The 11,070-nt window shown below is 43.8% G+C and overlaps 1 protein-coding gene across 2 annotated transcripts; it reads left to right on the forward strand.

Moving 5' to 3' along the window:
- The first annotated feature begins 1,518 nt into the window (after positions 1-1,518).
- Positions 1,519-10,851, forward strand: RAG1 (recombination activating 1). Of its 2 annotated transcripts, none has more exons than XM_019639446.1 (2): positions 1,519-1,580; positions 7,706-10,851. In XM_019639446.1, exon 2 carries the CDS (start codon positions 7,720-7,722, stop codon positions 10,849-10,851), a length of 3,132 nt encoding a protein of 1,043 aa, XP_019494991.1. In that variant the 5' UTR covers positions 1,519-1,580; positions 7,706-7,719. The 2 variants fall into 2 exon arrangements, with proteins under 2 accessions (XP_019494991.1, XP_019494992.1); XM_019639447.1 differs by lacking the exon at positions 1,519-1,580 and adding an exon at positions 2,879-2,951.
- The last annotated feature ends 219 nt before the right edge of the window (positions 10,852-11,070 follow it).

The raw sequence follows: 11,070 nt of genomic DNA on the forward strand, positions 1-11,070 counted from the left end.
ACAAAATGCAGTGTTCACACACTCAGACCACAGCTGCAGGAGCAGATTTTGATTGATATCAGCAACTGGAGCTCATGGTTGTCTGGGAAGAAATTGAATTTGAAAAAGCCTCTTAAAAGGGCTTGCAGGGAGCCAACGGGAATAAGTGTAGGCAACCTGCTAAGGAGGGCTTGGATGGAGAGGCAGGTGCAGGGAGGGACAAGGGGGAGAGGGGGCATGTGCCCAGTGGGAGCCCTGCCAGTGTAGGGCCTGCTGGCACTTCTAGGATTAAGGACAGCTAATCGCTCAGCGGGAGGGCTGTGCTCAAGGCTGGAACCTGACATAGACTCTTCCAAACTCTAGTTTGCCCCTTCCATTCTTTGCCACTTGCTAAATTTGGTCAAGATCTGTCAGCAGTGTCTTATTTTTAATTTGCTTGGAACAACATGGCTTCTGAGGCAGCTCTGACTTTGCTGTTTTATGGTGGAAGTCAAAGTTTGCTCCAGGTGAAATTTGTTATGTGGAAAAGATTTGAAACAAGCAACAGTGGGTGGAATTTTAGCGGCCAGGAAGAAGAACAAGGGCCCATGATCAGCTTGTTTTTCCTGGTAATCCAATAGAGCTCTTAGCTCATAAGAGGAAACAGGTGACAGCAATGTGATTTCAACATGGATGGGAGAAAGAGGCCCCCAGGTGTAATGGGGAAGAACAAGAAAACATTGGCAATTCTGCCCTTGAAGAAGCTGATGTATACGAACCCAGACTTTTATAAAACAAAACAGTTGGAAGAGTTTATCTTCATACTCATCCGCTATTTTTTGTCTTGTTTTAAATCCATTGTTAGTACTTTTATTCATTTGTACATCTTGTGTTTTTCTCTATTTATAAGAGTAGAACATGACTGATAAAAAATTAAACAATACAAAAATCCATGGTAAATATGGTTAAAAAAAAAGAGGAAGCTCTCCCATTATCTAGTCTGACCTTCAGCCAGGCTCCCCACAACCTGGATAATGTTCTTTCATGAGTCTCTTTGAACAATCTAACTTCCCCAAGAAAAATTGAAAAAGACCCCATTTATGAGTTTTTGAGCTTGGAGAAATTTTCCCACTCTGGTTGGGGCCAGAAGAATAACCAACTGACTCTGTTTGCCTTGAATTTTCAGGGCTAAGCCTAGGAAAGTCCCAGGCAAACTGGGATGGTTGGCCACCCTAGTTTCACTTAACTTCTAAGTCAGTCTATGAACTGAGGCCAGATCTTTAGAAGCTAGAACTTTTGCTTTGTTCTGATTTTGTAAGATATTATTGTTTCTCTGTTTCCTTCAAGGTGAAGCAAGAAAACCTGGTTCTTTATTTCTCTTTCTGTGAGTCCATTGGAGATGCAGGATTTTGGAGCTCGGGAGGATGGATGGGAAGGACACCTTTTCCCACGTCGGCCATGTTGGGACTCCTCTCGACCTGACCCCATTGTATGAAGATGTATCAAGGCACATCCTGGAGGCTGTGCTTCCCGCTGATTTGAACATGGGCACTGTCTTCAGGAAATATTCTGGAAATATTCTGTCGCACCTGCTCAGTCTCACAATATCATGTGAACCTCAGGTGAAGGCTCCATCCCTTGGGTATAAAAACACTGAAGCTCTTGGAAGCCACAGGCCAGTTCCCCACTCTCCCAATGTTATTGCAATGGGGACTGCCCTGTCTTGAGCTTACTGAGCAGAAGCTGTGCCCCCAGGACTGTTGTGTTGTTGGACAGGCCCAAGCCCCAAATAAGAGGAGTATCTAATATGGGCAGCAGAGCACGGAGAAATCCTTGCACCTGCCTCTTTGACAGTTTGTGCTGAGGACCAAGTGAGAGCAAAACCATAACCTCATATATTAGCAGAACATAAGGGTACTTTGGGGGATAAAGCTGGTTTAAGAATTCCAAAGGGGATTTGAAACACAGGCTGTGCTAAGTATACTGAAGTTCATTTTTCAGTCATGTTCACGCTATTGCTGCTTGCAGGCTTCAATATTCTCCTTTCACAGTAAAGTGGAGTGGTTTGAGAGCACAGGCTTTGGAAGCTCATGTAGTTGCTATGTGACCATGGGCAAGTTCTCCATCGCTCCAAACTTCTGTTGCTTCTCTTTAGAGATAACACTATCAAATGTGTGGGGTTGTGACAAACCATCTCTAAAGCTCTTTGAAACCTCGCCTGTGGCTCTCACCAACGAGGGGCTAATATTATCAATCCTAGGTTGCAGATGAGAGATTGAGACATTAATCAAAGACCTGAGGCAAGATTTAAATCCAGCTCTGTTGACTTCAAAACTCTAGTAACGTTTAAAGTTAGTGTTGTTGCAAGGAGCACAGCCTTTCCTGACTGAGAATTGACCAGGTAGTAAGACTCTGGGGTGGTTTGGATACCATGTCAAAATAATAATAAAAAATTAGTGTATAGTTAGTATTTTATGGGTGTCTACTAAGGGTAGACATTGTTCCAAGTGCTTCTCTATAACGCTCAATGTATAACTTCATTGATTCTTTGAGGGATATACTATTAGTATTTCCATCTTACATTTGAGGAAAGTAAGGCACAGAGGTATAGAACTTTGGCAGAAGCCAGGGCTCGTGCTGTCAAGATCATTTCCAAACAAACAGCCTTGACAAGTGAACTGGCAGTTTTGGCAATGCTCCAGCACCTGGGTCTACACTCAGGTCCCCCAGCAAAGCTTCCTGAAGAGCCAGGTGCCAGCTGGAGCTGGGGGGCTCCTGGCCTGTGATTGGCTGCCATCCTTTGTGGTTAGCCCTCCATGGTGGGGGAGGCTGGGAAGGCCAGTGGAGGCTGATAAATAACGCAGCAGTCTGCTCTGAGGGACAAGGGAGCCAGGAGGGAGAGGAGAACACGCTTTGCTCTCTTGTTGGTATCAAATAACATCCACCGAATTACAGCCATCCCAACACTTTGCCCAGGCAACCTGCTGAGCGAGGTAACACTTGGACTTTTCATGCCTTGAGTCACCTATTTATTTACATTTTTGTGTTTCTAATCAGAAGTGCTGGGACTTTGTTCCTTACAGGGAATGAGGGGAGGGAGTGAGGGAAGTTAACATTGACTTCGTTTTTCTCTCTAATGTGTGAAAATAGGATAGGAACAAGACACCAAGTTCAGAAAGAAACTGCAGGTTCATAGAGAGGATGCCAAATACCCGAATTACTGTAAATGAGTGCTGTAGGCAGACAGGGATTGAAGGAGTGCTTTCTGAATGACTGAGTAAACAAATCAGCAGAGGAAAGGGGTGAGACTCTTGGGGGAAAAAAAATATTGTGCTGGTTCTGGCAAGAAAAATGATCAGGAGCAAACAAATTCCAGGGCGGGAGGAAACGTGTACTTTCCCAGGTATTGCCAAGTATTGCCAGGAATTTCTTGAACTAGATTAGACTCTGAAGGAGACCAGAATTTCTCAAAGTGTGACCTGTGGGCCACTCATAGCAGGATCACTGGAGTGTTTGTTTAAAAATACAGTTTCTGGATTCCATCCCAGATAAACTGAATCGGACTCACTGGGACCTGATGATCTGCGATATTATTTTTTTTCAAACCCAAGCTCCCTAATGATTCTGATACATAATAATTTTGAGAATCGCTACTGTAGAAACACCACTTTGATGGTATGTCCTTGAGCCAGGATTCCTGGCCAGGGGTTGGGACAGTGCACGTCTCTTTCTGAAGTGTTTCAAGCAAGAAGTTCCCTGGAGGAAGGGCAAGAATCTTGGGGTTGTTTTGTGGCTGCTTGAGACTTAGAAAAAAGCTTTTTGTGCTGCCAACTTTTTGATGATGGTGCCCGGCAAATAATAGACAATAGTATTTGTGGAGTGAATGAATGAACGAGTGCAACAAGTTTGACAATGAGGGGGTCACACCTGGGCACACATTAGTCACTTGGAGATGATGTATAGACTGAGATGAAGATGTTAAAAGGGGAGATTGAGGGCCAAGTACTAGGAAGTATGTGTGTGTAGGGTGGGGAGCTGGGCTACGATTGGAGGTGGTGCTGCTGCTGTGGCCCAATTCCTGAAGGAAGTGATGATAGCACTCATCACAAACCACCGTTCCTGCCATCCAAGCCACTTTGGACTGGTTTGTAAAAATGTATCTGCGCCCTGTGGAGAGAAGGACCACTGTAGCTGTGATGACAGGTTATGGCAATGCTGAGATGACAGTGCCCAGTGGGAACAGTGCTGAGCCAGCCACAGTCACTCTGCTTTTTAGATTCCGAGGCTGTGGAGACTTTCATTAGACGAAAGGAGATGCAGCATTTGCAAGATCCCTGAGTGTCAAATAACATGACTACAAGATGACTTTTTCCTAACTTCATGTTGTATACAGGTCCATATTTTAGTCCCCTCTCTACATGCTTACCAGAAAAGACAGATGCATTAAGGAGAGTATACAGATTTGAAGTTTAGCCAGATCTTAAACTTTTGTGGGGGAAAATTTTTTTCTGGGGGGAAGTTAGGAAAGCATTCTCTTGTAGTCACATTATTTGACATTCAAGGTATGCATGTAAATCTAGTCTTAAAACATTTTCCCCTAAATTTAATCGATGATAAAATTTTAAAAAATAATGTTTGTTGTGAAAACTTCAAACTTCAAATGATAACAAAAAAATGAATAAAATAGAAAATTAAAGAAACCTTTTTTTACCAGTACCAATTCCATTTTCTAGAGAGTAAACATTGTTAAGATCTTAGTGCATATCCTTCCAGAATCTCTGTATTTTCAGGTATCCACAAATATGAACAGATAGGCATAAAAGGGGTCCTGCTATATTGCTATTGTAGTTCTGTTCTCTGCTTTGTCATGTTAGCATCTTATCGTACTATTGATGCACAGAGAAATTGCACATATATATTAATGCATATAGACACTTAAAATTTCTGTGTTGTTTTCCATTGATTATCTGGACTATAGTTTAAAAATGCCCTCCCTTTTGGTGATTATTTATGTTGTTTCTATTTTTATTATTTATTTATTTTTTAAAGATTAAAAAAAATTTTATTGGGGAACAGCCATGGTCATTGGTTACACTTGCTTTCATGCAACAGTGGCATAGTTGACTATTTTAAGGAGGGCACAGCTCACAGTGGCCCAGATGAGGATCGAACCAGCAACCTTGGTGCTATCAGCACTACGCTCAAACCCATTGAGCTAACTGGTCACCCCCCTGCTGTTTCTATTTTTAAAGTAACAAATTTTAGAAACAAATCTTTCTCTCTGTGTCCATGTAAGTGGGAATAACCTGTTGAATGTTCATTCCCATGGGCATGTTTCTATAGACTAACTTCCTAAGAGCAGATTTATTGCGCCAAAGATAGTATGTACTTAAACTTTTAAAAGACATTGCTAAATTGTCCACTAGAGATAGTACACCAATGTACACTCTTTCCCAGAATATATAAAGATATCTTCATTTCCCCATGTCTTCATTAATGCTGAGTAATATCAATATGTTTAATCTTTGCAAATTAGATAGATAAAAAAAATCTCATTTGCTCTAGCTTGTAAAAGTTCTAGCTCCTTCTGAAAGTAACACTTGTTCATTTTAGACAAAGTAAAAATCACAGGCAAGGATAAAAAGCATAAGACATCTATAGCTTCCACAGATAGCCACTATCAGTATCTTGGTATATAGTCCCCGAAAAACAAAAATAACACCCCTCTCCCCTTCTTGCTTCCAGTTTGGATAAACTTTCAGCAGTTGAGTTGGAAAGCAACCTAATAAATAAATTTGATTTGCAAGTTAAAAAATGAAACTTATTAATGGTTAATAAGTGCTTGGTGATGGCACTCTTTCTATGGGAGCGTTTAATTAAGTAAATGTATTACGGTAGATTTTGCTATACCATTTCAGGCCGGTGGGAATCAGAGAGGAGTGGGAAGGAAGAGGAGAGAGTTCTAGGGGTCCTTCCAGCAGACCTTGTGGTTGACTCACTTATAGTGATTAGCTAGCTCCAGGGAGGGTCATGCAGTTTTTTTTTATAACAACTTAAAATAGTATCTTGGAATTCCAGAGGATGAGTGCATTAGAAAAAGACTGGGAAGGGGAAAGCTAAACGAATGAGAAAGGCATTTGGGAATGAGTTCAAGGCCTTGGGGCAGGGGACACATGGAAAAGCTCGCTGACACAGGACAGAATTTACGCACATCACTGAACCATAAGCAACTTTGATGTGCTTGTTGGGCTGCAGTTGAAATGCTTTTGAGGTTAATGAGACTTTTGAAGTGGTTTGGAATTGTTTCGTTCTTACATCGTCCTTCATATAGAACAGTTTCACAGGATTTTCTTTTTAACCAAGTCTTGGAAATTGGCTTTTCAATTTTATGAGAAACATCAATCTCTGAAGATAATATATGCAAGATGGAATGAACTTCAGTAATTTAAAGGGATGACCTAAAAAGAAACTTTGTTAGCTACTGTCAGGATTAGCCCTTGTGTGGCACACCTCCCCACCAATCCCTGTCCTCCCCAATCCCACCCCTGGCCGAAGTATGTTCTGAGGATTGCTTGATATAATTTGTGAGTCAAGACTGTTAACCCAGGCAAATTTGGGAGATAAAGATGATAGGTTGAAAATACAGTTGCTGTTTTTCCAGTTATTTATACTAAAGAATTTTGAGAGTATTGGGCTAATTGGATCTAGACAGGATGCAAATGGCATTTTCAGACTTCTTTTTCTACAGCACTATTAATGTCCACACCACCACAGATCGGTAGGGTTTGCTGGCATATGTAATTGCAATTTTTTTTTATCAGAAGAAAAATATTACTCCTACCTCTTATTACAAACTCTAGAGCTAATGACCACTGCCTGGTAATGACTTTCAGGATGACAAACCAACAAACTCCTCAAAGTTGCTTGTGGTTTTATACGAAACTTGAATTTTTCATCTTAAAAGTCCTTTGGAATCTTTGTGCTTGCACACTATGTTTTGTGGCAGGTTTAGAGAGTTCTGTGGTTTTTGTTTCTAATGTAGACACAGCCATATAATTTACAGCAGTGTTCGCTAATTAAAATTGTAAGCATAATTACTATCCATGATACTTATTATTAGTTTGCATTCATAAACCTCAAAATTCACTTCATCCTTGAAGTAGTGAGTAATTAGTTTCTTTGGGTTTGTAGCTTTATCATCCGCTTATGACCTGTTTGGGAGAAATAAGTAACCAACCTCCCGGGAGACTGCTTTAAAAAGCTGCAAATATATTATCCAACTACTGCATTGAGGCAAATACAATGTGAAAATTTTGATGTTTCTTTGGTTTTAGAAGCCAGTTTTTCCTTGCATATACTCAGCAAATAACTATTGAGTACCTAACGTGGGCTAAAAACCTTGGGGAGATAGAGATGAATCACTCGAAGATCCTGTCCTCAAAAACCTTAAGGCTTTGGTGGACAGGAAATAAGGTTGTAAATATGTACATAAAACAAACAATGGTGGTGTGTGTACTTCAATACACTATACAAAGGACCATAAGCACCAACAAAACAGGGAACAACTCTGTTCTTCACTCTGTGATCAACACTTAAAGAAGTACTTTAAAATAGGAGGTTTAAGAAGTAACTGTATGGATGAATTACTGAATGAATACTTGAATATGTCTTAATTTGTATTCCTTTCAAGATGCATCAGTGGGGTATTGAAATTTTCCCTAATCTGACTTGTTTTCATTTTTCTCAGGTACCTCAGCCAGCATGGCTGTCCCTTTGCCACCCACACTGGGACTCAGTTCTGCCCCAGATGAAATACAGCACCCGCATATAAAATTTTCAGAATGGAAATTTAAGCTCTTCAGGGTGAGATCCTTGGAAAAGGCACCTGAAGAAGCTCAAATGGAAAAGAAAGATTCTTCTGAGGGGAAACCCTCTCTAGAGCAATCTCCTGCAGTCCTGGATGGGGCTGGTGGTCAGAAGCCAGCCTTGGCTCAGCCAGCATTCAAGCCCCACCCTAAATTTCTGAAGAAATCCCATGATGATGGGACAGCAAGGGACAAAGCAATCCATCAAGCCAACCTTCGACATCTGTGCCGCATCTGCGGGAATTCTCTGAAAACCGATGGGCACAATAGGAGATACCCCGTCCACGGGCCTGTGGATGGCAAAACCCAAGTCCTTTTACGAAAGAAGGAAAAGAGAGCCACTTCCTGGCCAGACCTCATTGCCAGGGTTTTCCGGATTGACGTGAAGGCAGATGTTGACTCAATCCACCCCACTGAGTTCTGCCATGTCTGCTGGGGCATCATGCACAGGAAGTTTCGCAGCGCCCCGTGTGACGTTTACTTCCCCAGGAACGCAACCATGGAGTGGCACCCCCACACACCATCCTGTGACATCTGCCATGTTGCCCGTCGGGGTCTCAAGAGGAAGAGTCATCAGACAAATGTGCAGCTCAGCAAAAAACTCAAAACGGTGATTGACCGAGCAAGACAAGCCCGTCAGTGCAAGAAAAGAGCTAAGGCAAGGATCCGCAGCAAGGACGTGATGAAGCAGATTGCCAACTGCAGTAAGATCCATCTTAGTCCCAAGCTCCTTGCAGTGGACTTCCCGGCACACTTTGTGAAATCTATCTCCTGCCAGATTTGTGAACACATTCTGGCGGACCCCGTGGAGACCAGCTGTAAGCATGTATTCTGCAGGATCTGCATTCTCAGGTGCCTCAAAGTCATGGGCAGCTATTGTCCCTCTTGCCGATACCCCTGCTTCCCTACTGACCTGGAGAGTCCAGTGAAGTCCTTTCTGAGCATCTTGAATTCCCTGATGGTGAAATGTCCAGCAAAAGAGTGCAATGAGGAGGTCAGCTTGGAAAAATATAATCACCATGTCTCAAGCCACAAGGACTCGAAAGAGACGTTAGTGCATATTAATAAGGGAGGCCGGCCCCGCCAGCATCTCTTGTCGTTGACCCGGAGGGCTCAGAAGCACCGCCTGAGGGAGCTCAAGCTGCAAGTCAAGGCCTTTGCTGACAAGGAAGAAGGCGGAGATGTCAAGTCTGTGTGCCTGACCTTGTTTCTGCTGGCGCTGAGGGCCAGAAATGAGCACAGACAAGCTGATGAGCTGGAAGCCATCATGCAGGGACGAGGCTCTGGCCTGCAGCCAGCTGTTTGCTTGGCCATCCGCGTCAATACCTTCCTCAGCTGCAGCCAGTACCACAAGATGTACAGGACTGTGAAAGCCATCACGGGGAGGCAGATTTTTCAGCCTTTGCACGCCCTTCGGAATGCTGAGAAGGTCCTTCTGCCAGGCTACCACTCCTTTGAGTGGCAGCCGCCTCTGAAGAATGTGTCTTCCTGCACTGATGTGGGCATCATTGATGGACTGTCAGGACTGTCCTCTTCTGTGGACGATTACCCAGTGGACACCATTGCAAAGCGGTTTCGCTATGATTCAGCTCTGGTGTCTGCTTTGATGGACATGGAAGAAGACATCCTGGAAGGCATGAGAGCCCAAGACCTTGATGACTACCTGAATGGCCCCTTCACTGTAGTGGTGAAGGAGTCTTGTGATGGAATGGGAGATGTGAGTGAGAAGCATGGGAGTGGGCCAGCGGTTCCAGAAAAGGCAGTTCGGTTTTCATTCACAGTCATGAAAATCACTATAGCGCAAGGTTCACAGAATGTGAAGGTGTTTGAGGAAGCCAAACCTAACTCTGAACTGTGTTGCAAGCCCTTGTGCCTTATGCTGGCCGATGAGTCCGACCACGAGACCCTGACAGCCATCCTGAGCCCTCTTATTGCTGAGAGGGAGGCCATGAAGAACAGTGAATTAATGCTCGAGATGGGAGGCATCCTCCGGACTTTCAAGTTCATCTTTAGGGGCACTGGATATGATGAAAAACTTGTCCGGGAAGTAGAAGGCCTTGAGGCCTCTGGCTCAGTCTACATCTGTACCCTGTGTGATGCCACCCGCCTGGAAGCCTCTCAAAATCTTGTCTTCCACTCCATCACCAGAAGCCACACAGAGAACTTGGAGCGCTACGAGGTGTGGCGTTCCAACCCATACCATGAGTCTGTGGAAGAATTGCGCGATCGGGTAAAAGGGGTCTCAGCCAAGCCCTTCATTGAGACAGTCCCTTCCATAGACGCCCTCCACTGTGACATTGGTAATGCCGCTGAGTTCTACAAGATTTTCCAACTAGAGATCGGGGAGGTGTATAAGAATCCCAATGCCTCCAAAGAGGAAAGGAAACGATGGCAGGCTACACTGGACAAGCATCTCCGGAAGAAGATGAACCTGAAGCCAATCATGAGGATGAACGGCAACTTTGCCAGGAGGCTCATGACCAAAGAGACTGTTGAAGCAGTTTGTGAGTTACTTCCCTCTGAGGAGAGGCACGAAGCTCTGAGGGAGCTGATGGACCTTTACCTGAAGATGAAGCCCGTGTGGCGATCGTCATGCCCTGCTAAAGAGTGCCCAGAATCTCTCTGCCAATATAGTTTCAATTCACAGCGTTTCGCTGAGCTCCTCTCTACCAAGTTCAAGTACAGATATGAGGGTAAAATCACCAATTATTTTCACAAAACTCTGGCACATGTGCCTGAAATTATTGAGAGGGATGGCTCTATTGGGGCCTGGGCAAGTGAGGGAAATGAGTCTGGCAACAAACTGTTCAGGCGCTTCCGGAAGATGAATGCCAGGCAGTCCAAGTGCTACGAAATGGAAGATGTCTTGAAACATCACTGGTTGTATACCTCCAAATACCTCCAGAAGTTTATGAATGCTCATAATGCATTAAAAAACTCTGGGTTTACGATAAACTCACAGGCAAGCTTAGAGGACCCGTTAGGCCTAGAGGACTCCCTGGAAACTCAAGATTCAATGGAATTTTAAGTAGGGAAGCCACTTTTGAGTTGGTTTTGCAAACGAGTTTTCCTCTGGGTTGCACTGAGACCTTCTCCTAGCACCCTTCACTCCTGTGTGCAGGGCTTTACCACCCCAGTGGGTGGTGGGTTGGAGAGGCCACAGTTGCTGAAACCATGTTAGGAAGGGATAACTGCCGAGTTGATTGCTTGAGCTGTTTAGGGAGTTCAGAGAAGCAAAAGGAGAAAT

Source organism: Hipposideros armiger, unplaced genomic scaffold (genome assembly GCF_001890085.2).
Source record: "Hipposideros armiger isolate ML-2016 unplaced genomic scaffold, ASM189008v1 scaffold_44, whole genome shotgun sequence".
Classification (NCBI taxonomy): Eukaryota; Metazoa; Chordata; class Mammalia; order Chiroptera; family Hipposideridae; genus Hipposideros; species Hipposideros armiger.